General features: G+C 41.9%; 2 protein-coding genes across 3 annotated transcripts in view; one reads left to right on the top strand and one right to left on the bottom strand.

The window, feature by feature from the left end:
* Nucleotides 1–9,377, bottom strand: part of tesk2 (testis associated actin remodelling kinase 2) — a 35,309-nt gene extending 25,932 nt beyond the window's left edge. For both annotated transcript variants that reach the window (XM_071541861.1, XM_071541862.1), the window contains exons 1-3: nucleotides 9,002–9,377; nucleotides 4,134–4,778; nucleotides 3,000–3,119 (exon numbers count right to left, since the gene is read on the bottom strand). In XM_071541861.1, the coding sequence (XP_071397962.1) occupies nucleotides 3,000–3,119; nucleotides 4,134–4,256 (243 nt within the window). In that variant the 5' untranslated portion in view covers nucleotides 4,257–4,778; nucleotides 9,002–9,377. The remainder of the gene's footprint in view (nucleotides 1–2,999; nucleotides 3,120–4,133; nucleotides 4,779–9,001) is intronic.
* Nucleotides 9,378–14,861: 5,484 nt separating this feature from the next.
* tmem53 (transmembrane protein 53) lies at nucleotides 14,862–17,109 on the top strand. The gene is made up of 3 exons (XM_071541866.1): nucleotides 14,862–15,040; nucleotides 15,263–15,366; nucleotides 15,534–17,109. Exons 1-3 carry the CDS (start codon nucleotides 14,986–14,988, stop codon nucleotides 16,233–16,235), a joined length of 861 nt encoding a protein of 286 aa, XP_071397967.1. The 5' UTR covers nucleotides 14,862–14,985; the 3' UTR covers nucleotides 16,236–17,109.
* The last annotated feature ends 2,765 nt before the right edge of the window (nucleotides 17,110–19,874 follow it).

Below are 19,874 nucleotides of genomic sequence, written 5' to 3'. Positions count from 1 at the left end.
GCTAACAGTCTTCACCGCAGGACAGCAGAAACAACAGATGGCCACTCCTCTTTGGGCCACCCCCCCCCCCCTTCCCTCTATCCTCCTCCTCCTCCCCCCTATTCTTCTCTATTCACATCCCCCCATCTCCATTTATTCCTCATCCCCCTCTTTCTCCTCCTCCCCCACACTAACCAACTCCAACAAACCCTCATCTCCAATCTTCATCTTCCCCAACAGTCTCCCCCTTTCTCCTCTTCCCCCCCATCTTTCTCAGCCCCCTCCTGATATCTCCTCTCTTTCCCATCGCACATTTCAAGCAAACCTCCCTATCTCCTTCAAACCCCTTCTCCCTCATCTCCTCCTCCCCCTCACCCACGCTCTAGCAAGCCCACCACTCAATCGCCCTCTCCTCCAAAACCCCTCCTCTTCTCCTTTGCATCCCTAGTCTACCCTAAAACCTCCTCTCAACCTCCAACCTCTCCCACCATCCCTTTCTCCGCCTTCTCATCCCCATCTCTGTTCACCTCTCCTCGTCCCCAAGCTGACCATCGTTCCTCTCCCACCTCCTCTCCTTCATTCCCACCTCCTCTTCTCTCTCTACCTACGCAGTCCTCTCTCCCATCACTACTGAGAGAAAAAAGGATAATGATAGAGAGAGAGAGAGAGAGAAACCAGCTTGTGTCAAACAAAGGCCTATCTGCCTGCCACAGCACGACCACTCCACCTACAATCTGCTCAGTTATTAGCTTGGGTTGTAGCTGTCTCTTCCTCTCCTCCGCTACTGCTGTTGCCTTTTATCCTTCAGCTAATGTTCCTATCCAGTCTAGCAGCTTAGACTAGGTGTAGCAGAATAATAATAGTGGAATAACAGTAAATCACCATTCATGTAGAGCGGCTTCTAATATCCACAAACAGGAGACATAAATCCCGACTGAATCGCCATTAATGTCAGGAACCTGGTATTTAAAATCAGGGTCAATATTTAACAAGTGTCTGTAAGAGTGCCCATTAACACGATAAAATGTCTAATCAAAGTGGCTGCAGCAAACAGATGAGCAACTCTGTGCAATGACTTGCATTTTTTTTTTTTTTAAATCAATCCTTGCACCATCAAAAGTCAGCATTGCGAATCCCACAAAGTCACACATTAAATTTTTTTTCAATAAATGCCATTGTAAAAACCTATCATTATTTGTTTCAATAGAAACATAATCATGGTTGGAGTGCTCTTAAATATAAATAAATAAAACCCTAAAACTGCCTTTTGAAGCTTTGGGCTTTCAAGAATATGTCATCGTCCTCTGAAAAGGGAATGAAATGAGCTCGCTATTTTATTACAAGATTTTAATTTGCACGTTTATTTTAGTTTGATACATTTAAATAAGCAACAGGTTTGCTCAGTGTTATTATTGGACCCTGCGGATCTATGAACTTCTCACTTTCCAAAAGTGCCTGCAGCTAGCCACAAAGCCTGCATTAGCTTCAGCTGAGACGTCAGCTAAATATGAAAAGTGACAGAAGAGGCAGAATATATAATAGTGCAGATGCAGTCCTAGCCTACACCAAGGCACTGGGGATCATAAAACAAGCTGAGAGACACAATGGAAATTGAATGTTAAGCAGGCTAAACAAATCCATGAGTCCAAACTAACAAAGAGCATTGTACTATCTACTACAAGTAGATGTACCACAGATGACACAGCTATATAGCTGTAGGCTACCTCCACCTTCAATTCCAATATATTCTTTTAGGTATTCTTCGTACAGTACCTATTCAAATGCTGATTGAAAGCTACAAATGGCAAATTAAGTTGAACTTGGATCAAGATCCCCTAAACCCTACTAGGCCTGGAAGCTAATTAGGCTATTTCCCCTTAGACTAGAGTAGGAGACCACAGACAACCCTTCCCCCATACTTGTCAACTTTATTCTGTGTCTTAACCCTTTACGCACAATACTGAAAGAGGGGGTCTGTCTCGCATATATACAGCGGTGTGCACAAGCTCACATACATGGACGAGCACACACACACACACACACACACACACACACACACACACACACACACACACACACAAGCGCTGAATAAAGCCCAGACAAGCACTTAACCTTCTCTACCCCAGTCACAATAAGCCCACTGAGAAAGAAATACTGTCATTCAATCAAGGCAAGGATTATTTAGGCTATTTTACACAAAGAAGTGCAACTCAACTCAAAGTCCTTCCGCACTTCTCATCTAAACTAAACAGAGCTGTGCCAAAATTTCACGCTGTTGTGGATTAGCCTTGATGATATAACTAAAATAAAAGGAGATAAAGGAAAAGTAAATTTCTCCACTGACTGGATGTTGATAAGGAGACATTTATTGGGCATAGTCAAAGTCAAACTAATCACACTGAACATGCATGTGTGACTGCCATTCACATGCCCTGAGGAGAGGGGATGAAGTAATAGGGTTAACAAACCCCTTAATAGACTGCTCTCTTTGAAGTGAATGCAGTCTAACTTGACCTCAAAGTGTCAGGGAAAGAGTAGGAACCGCAGACCAAGTTAGCACAGAAATGATCGCTATCTTCGGACCACCAAGCACATCAACTTGAGATGTTTGATTCAAACGGAAAATGACTCTGACTCTTGTACCCTAAGCTTAACCATAGCACATAAGGCATAGAACACTAGCATGACTTTTGTCACGTACCAGGGCAAAAGAAATCAATCACGGGAGGTCATGTGAGTATCTGTGTTCTGAGGGCCTGTTTGACCCATTACAAAACACCCTGGATGGGTGGAGGAATTGACAGAAAATGAGATTGGGCAGAAGATAGAGAGAGAAAAGGAAGGAAAGGAAACTGTCAGAATGAAGTGAAGGAGGGAAGGAGGAAGCAAAAGAAGGTCAGAATAAGGGCAGAAAAGGATCCCAGAAAAGAGAAGAGAAAATAAAAACGAGCTGTAGGGAGGGTAGAGAAAAAGCCTGCTTTTCTCAACCAGTGACTCAAGCAAACCTTATCTAAACCCACCTTGTAGACCTCAGAGAAGAACCCAGAGCCGATCCACTCACAGCTGAAGTCGTCGAGGCGTGTCAGACAGGAGAAGGCACTGATGAGGGCTCTGTAGGAGGACGGCCACACCCTGCCCACCTGGGGAGGACAGGAAAACATTTGTATCAAAAGATAAGGACTAAGCATTTATCTGATGGATGCTCTGAAGGACCATGGCCACACTTTCTTATAACGTACAAAAGCTTATGAAGCATCGTGCATTTACACAACACCTGGGTTTTATGTGTTTTTGGTTTATCAGAATACAATACAATCACCCAGCATGCATGTTACAGCCAGGTATAAAAGGAGATCTGCAGGTGCCCTTTGGGGAACAGGCATACTATACAGTCAATAGGCTTTGCAGTCAAGTCTTAGCTTGTAAAGGAAGTAATAAAAAAAAAATAATAATAACAGTCTGTAATGCCAGTTAGATTGACTATTAACTATATGCCAGCCAATTTTGCAAGTGAAATGAACATGAAAATGACTACAACTGTAGTCGTATTAGTATAGGACTGTATGGGCTGGGCTGATTTCGCAATGCACCAAGAAACTACAACAACTTCTCAAATTAAATTCAGGGCATTCAATGCTTTACTGAATTGTAAGCAAGACCTTGAGTTTAGATAAGACAATTTAAAGACATTTTAAGACCTGCCGACACCATTTTTAATCTGTTTTCAGGGTTCCTACATTCCATTTCAAAATTCCTTTTCCAGGCATTTCTTGACTGGATTGGTTAGGTTTGGTTGGCGTTCAGTATTTGCTAATAGGGACTGGGCAATATGACTAAACTAGGCCATAATCACTCTCTAGCATAAGACTTTTCTTCACAACAACAAAATCACAGCATGTGAAATGGTAATGGCATTTCAGCAACAGAAAATGTGTAATCATATGTGCGTTATGTGCAAACTCAACAATGTTTTTCTGTACTTTACTCAAGACTTGCCTGAATAATTCCGAAGCTATCAAGACCTGGAAATTATCAAATAAATTGTCCATACTTTTCCAGACTTTCAAGAACGGCATATACCCTGTATCAGTATGTAGCACCCCTGTGAAAAAAAAACAAAAACATATACGTAAAAACATAGAAATAAGGCTGACCTGTGAGGGCGGGGCCATGCCCATCTCTCCAGCCCCTCCCCCTCCGATGCAGTCTCTGTCATCGTGGAGACGGTCGGGTCTCATGGGGAACCCAGCGATGGAGTTGCGTTTATTCCGGTCCATGGTGATTTGGATGGTGGCGGTACCAGTGATGGTGGCAGATTCTTTCACTGGTTTATCTGGCTTATCCCCATTTGTTACCACCAAAGGTAGAAACTACTCGTCCTTGGGCTCGTAAAATGGGGAGAGTGAGCAGCAGCTGAACCCTCGGGCACCTCAGGTTTGGGTTCTTACACCCAAGCCAAGCAGAGTTGGTCAATCCCATAGACCAGTGTTTATTATTAAACTATGGGTAGGGACCCTAAAGGTAACATGGGCCTTTTTCTGGTAGGTCCCGACATGACAAGAGTAATAGATTGTTTTAATGGTGCCAACGGTCCCAGGGCAGCACAGAATTTACTCACTTTGTGACATACATAGGCTTTAATTTAAAATTATGGTTAGTGCTCCCCCAGTGACAAAACCCTGGCTGAATACAAGATGTCCCCTAGTAGTCGTATTCCTCAATGCTGGTAACTGTGTGGGGGAGTCCACCAGGATGAGAAGGCTTTCACATCTTTGATAGGTGTGTGGCAATTTGGAGACCTGGGGAAGGAAAAGAGAAAAATGAACAGAGGGCATTTCAGAGGTTTCATTCATATTAAGGTGAGTGTGGTGGAGGAGGGGGTCTGTTTTTCATATACAACACTCCTACTATTTGTGCCAGCAAGGTCAGACACCCAACAGACACAACATGTGGGTATTTGTCTCTGTGGATCCTGCTCCTATCTCCTGGATGGATATATAACACTTGGCAGTGACCAGATTCACTCCTGCTAAAAAAAAACCCTTTCTGTCATGCTGTTCTTGAAAGATTCTGCCACTTAACAGCATTTGTAGTTCAAGAAACCCAGTATAATGGGACTGGGTCTTGCCTTCAGATGGATGAGACCAGCCTCGTTCTCGACAAGCCAAGATGTAATGGCTGTAATAGGGGCCGATTGTCCAATTATGGGAGATTAGCCAAGGAATAGTTCAGGTCCTGGACCTTTCTGCCATCCAAAACAAAATCAGCAGGGTACAAAGGGGACAGGGAAGGAAGTCTGTGACTAAGGGTCATTTTTACACTAGTAAACAATGTGGCTTTTCACGTCTGGCTTTTAGGAATACTTCAAAGCTGGAGGGAGCTTTCTTTGGTTATGTAAACATGTTGAACCTGGTTTTGAATCTTACTTGCTTTGGCCAAATGCAATGGAGAGCAAAGTGGAGTAAAGCTAGATTCTATAAACTATACTTATGCCCACTGGCACTGGAGAGGAAATCTCTCTTCAATTTTACTCTTAAACCATATGCGAAAAGCCATTTTTTACTTGAGTAATTACACCCCAAGACTGAGCCTCTCTGACATAATTTTTAAGATAATGGGAGAAGAAGCCTTTGATTGAGATTATGACTGAGTGGAGAGGAATGACCTCTCACACTGAACTAAAGCTTTGAAGTTCCTAATGGCCGACTGACCACCAGCTAGTAAAGACAAGTCCCTAGATGGCCCTACCAGCCGGGCAGAAGTTAAGATTTTCACACTGTGAAAGCCTCAATTTTTTGAGTATCAATTATGTGTAGGCAAGCACAGGCAATCAAAGCATAGAACTTCATGATGTAGAGTAATCTGCTGCAACTTTCAGCTCACAATACAGGTCCATTTGTGCTTCACCAAGTAAACAAAGCCAATGTTGAGGCAACAGTGGCTCAACACAGGTCCCCAAACTCCAATTCTAGATTGAGTATTTTACCTACTAGCCCAAACTGACCCAAATTGAATATGATGCTGCATGTCATTTGACCCACCTTATTAGACACTCATATGTCATAGTCAGGAGGACTGGGACTTTCCTGTTCCATGGCCTATTCAACAATCTGCTTCACGATACTCCAAAATGAAAGCAAGTTCAGAGAAGACACCTTAAGATGGTTTAACGCACCACTTGATGTGTTCTGGTCACACTGGGCAACTGAAAACAATTTGCACATTCACAATAACATACATCTGGCACTTCCAGAGTATCTCTCTGCCTTTGCCCTAAACTTTAAATCCACTTGTCACTTGATAACTGAACAGATTTGTCTTCGCTCTTTTGTTTCTAGCTTTGGTCGTTTATTTAGTCCTATGTATAGGCCACATAGACCTTGACCAAATAATAATCTCCCACACTAGGCTATGCACAAACCATAAACAACAATCATAAATTTATGCTGTCACATTCAAGGCTGTAAAGTCTGACAACATGTACCCTGTGACAATTTTATCCCTTCACACTCTCTCACACACTCCCACACACACACTCACACTCACACACATACACAGCATTACTGCATTGCCATCATACAGGTGTGATCTGGAGTTAGTCACGCACCCATTGTAATCAGGAATTTACAAAGTGTGGACACAGACCACAGTGTGCATATTTTAAGCAAAATATATAGGCCTAAATGGGGAGTAGCAACAAGGGATGTGGATACAGATTTAAATACATTAAGGAGAAACACAAAATACATTCTTATGCCCAGTGTGAACACAGAGATGATGTCTCATAAGATCCCAAAAACAGCATTAAGATGACAAGTGCAACTGAGGTCTGAGACAGCAAGTTTCTGTCTTGGTCCTTTAGCATTACATCACAGACACTAGACTCTTCCAGAGTTAGACCTACTGGACAACTTCTGAGATCATTCTCTGTCCCAGCCACGACCTTAAAAGGATTTTCATCCCCCTCTTTTTTTTTTCTCTCTTCAATGACGCCTCATTCTCTGCCTTTTTGAAATGGTACAACAGTAATAAAACTCCCTGTGCCAAGAAAAATGTAGGCCACAAGTACCAGGCCTAAGCTTTCCTATCCGATTTCAGTAGCTTTTGCATCCAAGCCTGGAACAGGCATACACATTTCATCTGTCACAGTATCTGGGAAGATGAGAGTAAGCCAGCAAGTAAAATATAAATTCTCACTTCCCTCGATTCAAAACAGCTAGCAGCAAGAGAGAACGGATGCTGTGTCCACACACACCCACATTAGTGGTCAGTGTAGGCCTTCTGTACACAAGCAAAAACTGACTAAACACAAACTTCCCACACTTACTAACATTTCAGTCCTGCACATGAAATTACAAAGCCAGGCCTGTGTTATTCTACAAGCCACTGTGGGTGGGTAAAACCAACCATCATTTAGGATGATCTTCCCCACCAAAACTTTTAGGTGGCACACTTGACCACCTAAAGAAATTGTACTCCCACTTCGAGGGGAAACATGCAAAACTTCCCTCCACTTACAGAGCAAATATGAAAATCTTCCTTCCTCTTCTAGTGCAAATACGAAAAAAATAAACAGCCTTACTAATAGGGAAAATAGTCCTAGCCACATACTGTAAAATGTAAACTGTTATACCATCAAAAATAAAAAACTGATATGTTTTTTGGTCATATCATCTAGTCCTATGGAATATGCACCTATTTTATAACTTCTATGCACTATGCTGTTGCACTTATGCTGGAATCTCCTCCTTGATGCAAGTGATTAGATGAAAAAATAGACTAGGCTAGAGTGTTCATTACTATATTTGTTTCCAAACCATCCCCTGTTGCCTACATATCCAAAGGCATACATTTAACACACCACAGTAAAGGGACCTAGAATGGAAAGAGGGAGGAATTTAAAAGGGCAGACTTTTTTTGGTCTGTAAAATGTGGCCTAGTGCTACTCCAAAACAGATGGGACATCCCCAAAGTAGCCTGAAGCCAAATCTTTTAACAGTAGTTTAGGGGCCCGAACACCATCCAGCTGTGCCCCTGTGGATTACAGGCTAATAGAAAATGTCAATAGTAAATCAAACCCTAAGTGACTTTGTGATGATGGGTTGCAAAGGGGGGTGAGAGTGTGTGTGAGAGAGATAGATGATGAGAGTGTATGTTAGAGTGTGTGTGTGTGTGTGTGTGTGTGTGTGTGTGAGTGAGAGAGAGAGAGAGAGAGAGAGAGAGAGAGAGAGAGAGAGAGAGAGAGAGAGAGAGAGAGAGAGAGTGTGTATGTTCCTGGGGGTCTGTGTACATCATGGAGAAAAGCAACAAATGGCGTTTTTACTGTCTTATCAATCTTCATCCTACCATCCCTCCTACTTAGATCAATTTTCTTTCCACTATGTCAACTCATAGACACACATAGTCTTACCAGGCATCAAAATATGTGAAAAGTCAACTACTATGTTTAGTTAAAAAAAAATAATAATTACAAACAGATTATGGTCTATTTGTTAACTGTTGATGAAAACGTCTCAAAACAACTTTCAGTGTCTTGGAGTTATCTCCTGCCCCTTCTCCTTTGGGCCATAGAGCTAGTGGAGAGCTAGGTTAATGCTGAAAACTAACCCAACCCCTCACTAACACAGCAAAATATGTATGTTAGGTCACATTCAGCCAAACTGAACAGCTCTCTCTTATCTGACCACAATCTATTGTGGTAAACTGCCACGATATCTGAGCCGCTGCATACCTGTCATTCCTCAAGGGTTTAAAGTAATGAACAAGTCAAAGGGGTAGGCACTAAGGAAAAACTGCCCGTGATGTGTATGATACAGACAGCAAATGAGCAAATAACAAGAAGTCTTATTAACTAGATAATCATGTAGAATGATTAGCCAGATGAAGGTCTCATTTGTTGATAACATGTTATCGAAGGGCTTGAATGCTGCGGTGCACGCCAGCCAGGTGGAAAATGTAAACACAGCGAAGCAGCAACAGGCAGGCTTAGCTTTGGCTCTTCATAAAAGTTCAGTTGTCTTACCTGTTTGTTTTTCATAAAGATGATTATTCGGCAAGGAGCAGTTGATAATTTGACAGTTCAGGCTGTGTTCCATCCCATTCCGTGGAGGCATCTGTCGAAAACGATCCGCTAAGCCTGAACCAGCCAAGTTGATAACCTAGCTAGCTTACAGACTGGCTGAGTGGCTAACGTTAGTTTGTCAACAAAACTCAAGCTAACCAGAGAGCTAGCAGACGTTAGCCAAATATCTCCCAACAAACAAAACAAGAAGTTTTTCGGTCGTCCAAATATGTCCAAATATGCTAACGTTACATTTACGAAGTGAACTCGAAGTCTCTTTTCTTTTGCAGTTTCTCAAAAAGCCAAAGTGTAACTGTTTTTTTTTGTCCGCCCGGGATAATATTTCAGGCGTTTGCTGCTGGTTTGACAGCTCAGTCTCTCTGCTCGCTCAGCCGAGTCAACTCCCACTGTGTCCTCGCCCACTTTTGGCTACTAGTTTGACTGACAGTTAATTGCACCAATGGGCAAGGGCTATATTTGGAGCGGCTTTTTCATGTTTGCTGCCTTCAAATGCTGTCGAAAATATCTAAATTTAATTGAGCACACATCTACGACTCAACAAAACACAACTGGGAAACTCTGTTATACTCTAATATACTCTGTATATACACTCGAAGTATTTTCCATTTGTTATTGAAATATCCAAGTACAAAGTCGTATTAAAATCATTTAAACCATCCGAAATGTTAATGCAAAGACAGATAAACTTAAGACATAAACAATTTTTTTTTAAACAAATAAAAGGACAGAACATTTAAATTGTTATTATACTAGCTTACATTAGATAGACTTTTTTATTGCTGTGTAATTTTAAAGATGCCAGGAATGCCAATTTCAGAGTTTTCTATCATAGGCTACCCGAGTTGCCTAGATGTGACGTTTAGGTGTCAGAGAACATGTAAGCCTCGCCAAGCCTCGTGATGGTAAAAGTGATATGAGTCTGGGATTCAATGTAAATGATTAATATAGCTGTAGATTTCTATTTTCAATATTTATTAACATATGACTTAGAAATTAATTAAAACTTGAATTACATGGGCATCCTGGTGGCACAGTGGTCTGAGACTAAAAAAGTCTAAATAAAAGCTTATGAGGAGCACTTGAAGGCAGCGTCTGTTGTTGTGGATATAACTGGCTTTATTTTAACTTTGCACTATGTCATTTTTTGATTAAGAATGACTGAAATACAGTGAAATATCTTGGAAATTCAGGCCTATAGACAAAACCTGAGACATTTCATATGCTCAAAATATACCTACACAATATTTGCCAGTTGCAAATTAGTGAAGAAACTTGAAAATGACTACAAACCATAGACCCATAAACCTAATGATTTTTTTTTTCTTCTATGAAAGAGCAGGCTGCTTTGGCCTCCACTTTTATCTGCTTGCATGGACATTGTGCCTCATCTAGTGGACAAAAGTAGGAAGTACAGCAGCATGACATAGTTGCCCACAGGCGGATATAGAAGAACATCTTCCTTTGATACATGGGTATGGTCTAGGCTTGATTCATTACCAGCACTTGTATCTATTCTAGTCCCTCTTCCACCATTCAACAAGTTCTTTCTCATTTATTTCTTACATCACCAGTTCATTCCATCTATCCTTGTCCCTCCCCAAAGTAATGCCATATAATGTTTTGCCTATCTTGTCCCTGAACTTGTTCTAACAAACCTAGATCCAGCTTTTTACATGGATTGTAATCGTTAAGAGCAACTTCCCTCCTCTTGTCCAAGTCTCCACTGCAATATATCCCTGCTCTATTCCCTTTCCCAACACTTGACATGGTATGGTATGACATGGTCCATATCCATATATAAGAAATTCCAAATTTGGAATGAGCCATGTCTCTTGCACACAGATGGTACCGGGTTTGTTTGTCATATCTGCAACAAATTGCTTGAACTCCTGTCCGTTAGCCAATAAGCTCTGAGCATTCCCTCATAAAATTAGAAACATAATCGCTAATAACCAACACATGTTTACTCCTGATTCGAGTATTGAGGTCATTCCTTATTACTTTCCATGTCAGCCCTTTTGTATCCAAATGGCACACAGCTGCTTTCACTATTGTACTCTCTCTGCCTTGGACTCAACCTCTTGGTTCAAGATTCCTTGCCTGGAACTCTCCCATCCCATCACTTTCTTCTTGTTCTTGTTCTTTGTGTTCTACTTCTCCTTCTTCTTCTTCGTGTTCTACTTCTTCGTGTCCCTCTTCTTCTTCTTCTTCTTCTTCTTCTTCAAGGTCCTCCTCTACAATTCCCATAGTCTTGATCTCCTCCACATCTAGCACATCATTGAAAATCATTGCTGTGTGACCGAACTTTTGACAACAGTTTTGCTCTCCTTCCTTTCTTCTTCATCTTCATCTTCTTCTTCTTCTTCTTCTTCTTCTTCTTCTTCTTCTTCTCTCTGTTTGACCACCCATACTGCCTCTGCATATGAGATCCCGTTTTGCACCTCAGTCTGTTGAACCTCCACTTCGTGTTTCACCATTGGACATCGGCCTTCAGATATCCCAGCAATACTTTCTTTTGGTAATACCTCTCCTTCAAACTCCACCGAGACAGTTTCACCCTCCTTTCTTTCCGCTCCCTTTGTCTCTTTACATTCATTACTGTCATATCAACTTTTATTTAAAACTTGAGCTGTTCCATTTTAACACTGGAACAGCTGTAATCACGCCTCTGCACCCTCTGGCCTTCTTCTCGCCTTCTCTCACAGTTTTTAATACCTTGTTCTTTCCAACCTATTGCTTTATTCATCTGAGCCTCATCAACGCAGCCTATTAATAGATTCCCATCTCTCAGAACTTCAGCGGATTTGAATTTCTCCAACCTGATTATTCAGTACCTTTGTTAACCTCACTGGACTCATTTGACCGACCCTCAGCGAGCCTAAGAATGACTTTATACCATTCTGTCACCTGCTCCTCTCCTTCTCCTCCCTCACTTTCCGTCTCACTTGAACTATACCTCCACCCTTTCTTACCCTTTTCACTCCTCTCTTATCTTTCCCTTTTCCTGGCCAATTGTCGCCCTCTTTCTCTTTCACCTCCTTTTTCCTCATTTTCACTAAAATCCAAGGTGTGTTGTGTCTCACGATGTCAAAGACCGTAATCGTATTTGCATTGTAAAAGTCACTTTGGCGTGACTAAGAAGTGCGATGTCAGTCAGTAATCATGTCACTGTCTAGTCTACATCTTCCTTTACTGTTTACATATTGGCAGCAGTGTGACACATTGCGGTACCTTCTGCTGTGTCAGGAGTGGACAGAGGGGCTGAACAATTTTAGTGATCACATCATCGCTTTCCACCTAGTACAGTGATTCTCAAGCTTTTACATAGCAAGCACCTCTAATTTAGTCCACATTAGGGCCACGGACCCCTATTTGATGAGATTTTGTCTCTCAGACCCAAATCTGAGAATATTTTTTATTATTAGATATGATTTTGTCCAGAATTCCGTCACTATCTGTATTGTAGAGAGATAACCGAAACTATGGCCAAAATAGTCTTTTCTTCTACATTCTCTAATTGTAACTTCTTGTAAATTAAATAGCCTAATGGTGAAATTTAACACTTCCTCAATTTGCTATGGCTACCCTGGAACCCCCTGAAGAACCCCTGGTGGTCCCCGGACCCCACGTTGAGAACCACTGATCTAGGATATAGGTATCATTCTTTGACGACATCTTGGATGCTCTAGAGACAACCAGCAAACCAGTATCTAAACCATTATTGCATAAAAAGGGAGTTTTCAGCATTGTGAGTGCTCATTTCCAGAATGTAACCTTCTACAATGATACAAATCTGATTCTGACTTGTGTGTCTTTTAGTGAGTGACCTTGAAGATCTTGGCGGCCATGTGGATATTGGAGATTTCTGGCATTCTGTTAGCCAACATATTTTGTTAGCAAAGAGACTTTGTGAAGAGTAAGTTTCTATCTCAAAGGAATTCTCAGGAAGGACTTTTAGGGAGCAGTGTGTCAAGGATAAGGTGTGTGTGTATGTGAATGTTTGCACCTTTTGTGTGATCTATATACAATGTGTTCATGTGTGTCACAAGGTAGGCTACCATTATTGTAAATGCTTGTGGTCATGTGTGTTTGGAGAATAACAAAGCCAAGTAAAGCATTATCACTCTTCTCAGGCTTTCAGTCTACCATGTAGGTGAAGGTAGAAGTAACAGTTAGTAGTTAGTAACACCAGCCTGTCTATGATTTGACAAATTGTACAAAGATGTATGTGGAACAAGAGGTATCACTTTGATGTTTTTCTTGGTGAATAAAATGCATTTGCAGATAGTGAATATACTTGAAAATAAATGCAAATGTATTGTTTACGCTTTTCAGAACTAAAAAAATACTTCTTTTTTTTTTTATTATAGAACAACCATGGACTAAATGATAAACATCCAGACAATGAGATCACCATTCTCCTAACCTTCTAGCAAGGACATGGACTCAGTGCTCCGATTCAGAGGCAGAAAGCGTGTGTGACGCATAAAGTGTTTATGATGTTCTTTTATACTTACAGGTTGGGAATGGCTGCCTCAGATTCTTAAAGGAGAAGGTGGGGATGCAGGTATCAGTCAATAGATGCAGCTGCATGTTGAAATGTCCTCATATGCTTTGATCTAAATACATTTCAGGCCTTTAGTACTTATTAACAATATCATTTCATCTCTCATAATAGATTTGAATATTCCAGTAGGAGGATGCAGCTTCAGAGATCATCATTGTTCTGCTGTGGACCTCAGGCCGCTACCTCTCATGTAAGTTTTGCATGCTTACATTAGAAATGAGATGCAGTCAGTTGGAAACCACAAAGGTTGTGTTGCTATTTAAGTTCTAACCAAATCATATAACTCAGAATGTATGCTGCTCACATCCGTTCCATAACCTGAATAAGAAAGAAAGAAACTAATGGAGCAGGCTGGATTCTGCTACTTAAGGGCGTTTATCACAGCTGAGAATCTGTGTCAGGGTCCTGTATTGTTTTTTTATCTGGTCAAGGTCAAGGGTTCTGGTACATAATCTTACAGGGACAGAACAAGTCACTTTCAGAATTGGAACATTATTTCATCCCAGGCCTCAGACTCGGCAAGAAGGTTATAGCTCATGGGATTTTTTTGTTGTTGTTTCAAACGCTTTCTGGCACAAGGCTTTGTATCTGAAAGACAATCTTTTTCAAAATGGGATCTATAACCATCAGGAAAAGCGTGCATATGTGAATGTTCTTCAAATATTTGAAAATAAAAATCTATAGCCTAAATATTGACATGCTGCAATATCATCTAAAATATTATAATATTAAATAATCTAATATCACATAATATTCTATTTTCCTCTTTTTTGTCTCCAGCAAATAGGACCTTTTCTCTATTTTTTGTTTTCAGCAAACAGGACCCTTTTCGGCCACAGAAGGCGTGTCTCGACTGGGGGGCGTGGTTTGGAGTGGGGGCCGAAGAGCTGCGTCAAGGTAGCCCGAGTTAATGAAAATATGACCAGAAGTTAGGCGATTTTTCCTTCAAAATAAAGGGTAAAATATGTCACTTTTGCAAACACAGGCCGTTATTGGTGGAAGCTTATTATCGCCATATATAGGGTACAAATGACATTTTCAAAATAACAGAAATTTTATATTAATTTACTACAGATTGCTCCTCAAATACATTCTTTATTTTCACTTATGTTCTTTGTATGACTCCAAAAAACGTTAGTCGTATATGTTTTATTTTGAAAAGCTGAAACCGGAAGTTCTACTTTTCATTCTGTTTAGCTTGACACTGGTCACCAAACTGTCGGCGGTCTGCAATTCATTTGTTACCAGCTTCTACGCTACCTGATTTAAGGCTGTATAACTTGGCTATCATCCAATTTCACAACAGTCAAATGAACCAAACATTAGAGGACCGAAGCTGATATAATCAAGCACAGAAATGGCAGACGATGAAATAGACTACAATATCGTGTTTCCAGACGCAGTGACATCGGGTGAGCATCTCGGTTTCATTGTAGTTAGCTTGCTTGCTAACGTTATCCAGCCGAGCTAATATGACTTTGCTAGCAATTAGCTTAGCTACTTAGCTTACTCAGACAGCTCTCATATAGTCTGGGCAAACACATTGGCAGCGCAGAATGGCGAGATAGCCTGGAATTGCCTTCTGTTTGTGAGCTGATAATAACAAGGCGTTTTATTGTGTGTCTTCTTTCCAGAGAGACACTGGCAGGGGACAAAGGAGCCAGTTGTCATCCTTTTGGGTTGGGCTGGTTGCAAAGACAAACACCTCTCCAAGTACAGCTCCATCTACAATGAACAGGTTGAAACCAAATAAGACAACACCATAAGCCACGTTGCTCTCGCTTGTGTCCCTCTTACCATTGTACCGTTAACACTAGAAGCTGTTTATATCTATCAGCCTCTCACAGGTTAAGTCCACGTCTTTCTTTCATTCTTTCTTGCTGTCTTTGTTTTTTTCCCCTTTAGGGTTGTGTCACCATCCGCTACACGGCCCCCTTGAAGACGGTCTTCATATCGGAGTCCTTCGGCTACAAGGAGCTGAGCAGCACGGCCCTCAAGCTGCTGGAAATCCTCTACGACTACGAGGTGGAGAACAGCCCCATATTCTTCCACATCTTCAGCAACGGCGGCTTCATGCTGTACCGTTACGTCGTGGAGCTCCTGCACAGCGACAAACAGTTCAGCTCCCTGCACGTGATCGGGGCGGTAGTGGACAGCGCCCCCGGTAGCGGCAACGTCCGCGGGGCCCTGCGCGCTCTGAGGGCCACCCTGGGGCCGAAAATCAACCCGGTCCTGAGGTACGTCCTCCTGGCGCTGTTCGCGGTGACTGTTTTCCTGCTGCGAGTGGTGCTGTACCCCGTGACCAAGTACATCCACAAGAACCACTACGACGCCCTGCGGGAGAGGCCGCCCGCCTGGCCCCAGCTCTACCTGTACTCCAGGGCCGACCAGGTGATCAGGCACGGGGACGTGGAGCTCATGGTGGAGACCCTGCAGCAGAAGGGGCTCCCTGTGGACTGCTTTGACTTTGTCTCCACTCCGCATGTCAGTCATTACCGGGAGTTCTCCGAGCAGTATTCCCTGAAGTGCCGCGATTTCCTGGTGGCCTGCATGAAGGACTCGGAAGGGAGTGAGATGAAAAAGAGACGCCATGTTCAGAATCACTGAAAGTTGGGAGATGTAGGGTGGAAACTCACAAGATTCATGCTCTGTTAAGCAGTCCTTCCCAAATTTTAGAAGATTGGCAAGGAACTGGGGTGGAATGCTTAACTTTGCATCAAATTAGTTCAAGATCTTGGCGGTGATTCTCCAACCCAAAGCACATAATGGGCAGGTTCTACAGACACGGCCTAGGTTCAGGTTCAGTATCTATTTCAAAGAAGTTCTCCATTGAACTAGGCCTAATCCATGTCTGTAAAACCAGCCACATGATACACTGTAATTTATATGCCCTAAAAATGTGTGGCACAAAGGTCTAACCTGCCCTACTCGGATGTATTTGCAACACTACTGTCATGTACTACATGTAAAAAAAACCCAATACAAACAATTGCTGTACACTGGAAAATGGGGACTTAAAGACGTTTAGGATATAAATGGAGCTAATATGGTATTAACTATTGCTGTGAAATGTGATGGATTGTAGACTAGTTATAGTGATTCGTAAACTGACAAGGCTGGGTATTGAAAAATGATAAACAGATTTTTGGTATCGCTAAATTTTAAAAATTATTTATGGTTGAATTTTCAAAATCTTCCATTCTTAAAATGGGATCTCATGGGTACTTAGAGTGAATGGGCATTTGGGATTAAACAAATATGCATAAATTAAAATGATTAATCATATAACTAAATGTGGTTTGTTTCAACATGGAAAGGTCAGCCTTTTGAATGTTTTTCAAGTTTTGGCCAAAAATGGTAGAATACCCAGCCCTAATAAGTGATACAAAATTGATTTATTTCAAGGAAAAAAAAAAAGTGATTGACGATGAATGTATATGTCCAGCACAACTAATGTGTTCTAACTAATGTGCCTTCAATAAATGAGAATAACCATAGACCAGTGTGTCAGCCTAATTCATTTGAATGGTACTTGGTTTGGTTGCACACATCATTATTTCAGATGTGGCTGTTTCAGACACATTAAGACTAAATCCCATAGCTTTCCCAAAGGCTTTCTTGGGAAATCGAGAAATCTGATCTTCAATAATTTCTATGACCTTGTGCTTATGTATCAAAACCTACAGGCTATATTGTGGTACAGTGGAGGAGATGAGAGAATCCGCTCCTGAAGTCTCCTTCACTAAAGCTGACTTGACATGAACCTGTGTCTGACTTGATTTGACTCCTTTCACTGCGACTTAGCACTTACTTGTGAATTTTACCCCTACAACTGGTAACTTACTTGTGACTCTAGGAAGGGTGTCTTGGTCCCATCTCTGCTAATATGCATATATGGCCATAGCTTATACAGTACATTCATTCAAAGGGCTGTTTAAAGTCACAAGGAAACAACATACTGGGTTGGGATCATCACGAAATTTCAGTGGGTGGGGAGTTTGTTGTTCCAAAACAGATTACAGGCAGGAAAGTGAGTTTTGAAAGCCAGAAGTCTCAGCATCTGGCGAAGTAATCATTCCGTCATTGGTATTGACCAACAACCCTATGGTCATTTTGTGCTAGGGGGCAGTAAAAACCTTACTTATTGCCCCTTTAAAACATACAACATATCATATAACAATCGTTTGTCCTCATAAGACAGGTTTGCCCACATGGCCTCTGGATTGCTTCACTCTTTCACCGAAACCTCTCGTTCCATGTGCTTCTTACCTTCGGCCGAGACGAGGTGTCTATGCCGTCTCGTACCTGGAGGCAGAAAAAAAACCAAAACCCGGGCATTTCCCTTCCACTCTCGTCCTCAGACGTCAGGGGACTGTTTGAAGAGCGCGGCTCCGAACGGGTCCGGCAGGGATGGTTATTGAATGTCTGCGACTGTCAGATTTGACATTTGGAAGAGCGAGTGGTTGGCATTTGTCTCCGCGCCAGGCCCGGCCTTGGCACTTCATGTATCATTTAGAGCCGCTCGGAGGAAAAGGGAGAAAGAGGAAAGTTTACATATCGGCACAGACAGATGAACATCGCTTACTGGAGTGCACATGAGACGGGCAGCTCCGATCCCGCCGGTGGTTTCCCTCAGCGGTTCAGTGACTGGCGCGGGACGCTCTCGATGGCTGCGCCGTTCCTCGGAATCAGCGTGATGAAAACCTCTGTTTTAACGATAAGGAAATACCTGACATGGAAAACGATCACCTCATAAACATCTCCAAGATTAGAAATGTGAGAAAAAGCGATCCGCAAGAACGTATTCAAAAGTCAGCAGCTATACTCAGATGAACCTCAAAACTTGAACTGAATACAAAGGGCTTCTTCTAACACACGAAGTATTACGTAGTCTTTCCCCACAACACCTCATTGATTTGCTCCCTACAACCCCACCGGCATCCTCTGTTCGCAAAATGTGAGACTCCATGTCAGTCCCTGTAGTCGAGAGAAAACGGCTGGGGCAGAGCTTTGTGTTTGGAACCATTACTCCTGCCCATTTCGGTGAATAAGTCAATATCTGAAGGCCTCTTTTTGGTCCAGGCTACTTGCCCCGGAGCCCTCTCACATACACACACATACACTCATTTTTGGGTTCATATCTTAAAATCTGTTTCTCTTGCTTTTAAATGAAGTATTTGTTCGCTTTTGTAGCGCTGTAAAGCACTTTTTGACAAAAATGCTGTTTGTGGGGGAATGGAATCTAGGCTGCAAACAGGGAAAAACACTGACACACCTACAGTTCAAGGTGAGTACTAACTGAATTATGAATGCTGGTGTGTTCAAAGTTGAAACGGTTTTATTTAGATTATATTAAGACTGAATATTGGGATAAAAAGTAAGGAGACGGCAACCTGTAGCAGGCATTTGTCTCTGCAGTGATGAGACATACCAACCAGAAGAACAATCTAATGTGCCTGACTTGTTTTATGGAGGCATATACCATATATTTATTTAAAGTATACGATAGAGTTGGATTTGAACCTGCAGCATTGCAAGAATATGATTTCCCACCAGGACACCCCAGCAACTTTCACTCTTCAATACAGTACACGTCATTCAAAGAAACTCTAATACAGTGACGCCAATATTCCCAAAGAGGGCAGCATTTACTCACAGTTCCCATCATGCAGCATGTCACCGAGGCCCACGGTGTGCATCAGGCCAACTCTACATTCCGGGTTCAACAATGGATATTTCATTACGGGCTCTAAAGTGCAGTTCTAGGCGTAAAGGCTGGGTAACAGTATATTTAGAAGCCGACATCTATTTCTGTGTATGTTTGCATTGCTTTTAATAGGGGAAAAGTAGGAGGTGGTGGTGGTATGGGGATATCTAAGCATCAAGAAAGGATTTTTTTAATATACAAAATGTTAGGATTATGTAGGTGAACAATATAGGATATAAGTGCTTTTAAGCATTGTACATTTTAACAAGGCTCTGAAATCCAAGTTGAACAAAGAAACAAAAAAAAATGTCTTGTATTTGAGGAACATCTTTTTCTTTTCATTTTTGGTGTTAGGGATAATACTCCAGGGAATAAAAACAGTGCATTTTATTAGAATGAAGAACGGGAAACGGAGGCAAAGGGAAGAGAAGAAGTAGCCGGGAAACTGATGAAGAAGAAAACGTCATAAGTGCCCCCCCCCCCACCCCCTCTCACACCCTCCTTTTCAGAAACGCACTGAAAGAAGAAATTACCCCCAC

Source organism: Centroberyx affinis, unplaced genomic scaffold (genome assembly GCF_046629955.1).
Source record: "Centroberyx affinis isolate AG114_WGS23_722 - 3 ecotype Tasmania unplaced genomic scaffold, CSIRO-AGI_Caff_v1 ptg003959l_1, whole genome shotgun sequence".
In the NCBI taxonomy this organism is placed as follows: Eukaryota; Metazoa; Chordata; class Actinopteri; order Beryciformes; family Berycidae; genus Centroberyx; species Centroberyx affinis.
Note: the sequence above shows the minus strand (reverse complement) of the source record. Positions and strands in the feature narration are given on the sequence as shown.

Coding starts and splice junctions, on each gene's coding strand:
- tmem53 (XM_071541866.1), top strand. CDS start 14,986: ATGGCAGACGATGAAATAGACTACAATATCGTGTTTCCAGACGCAGTG. Junction 15,041..15,262: donor TCCAGACGCAGTGACATCGG/GTGAGCATCTCG, acceptor TCTTCTTTCCAG/AGAGACACTGGCAGGGGACA. Junction 15,367..15,533: donor GCTCCATCTACAATGAACAG/GTTGAAACCAAA, acceptor TTTCCCCTTTAG/GGTTGTGTCACCATCCGCTA.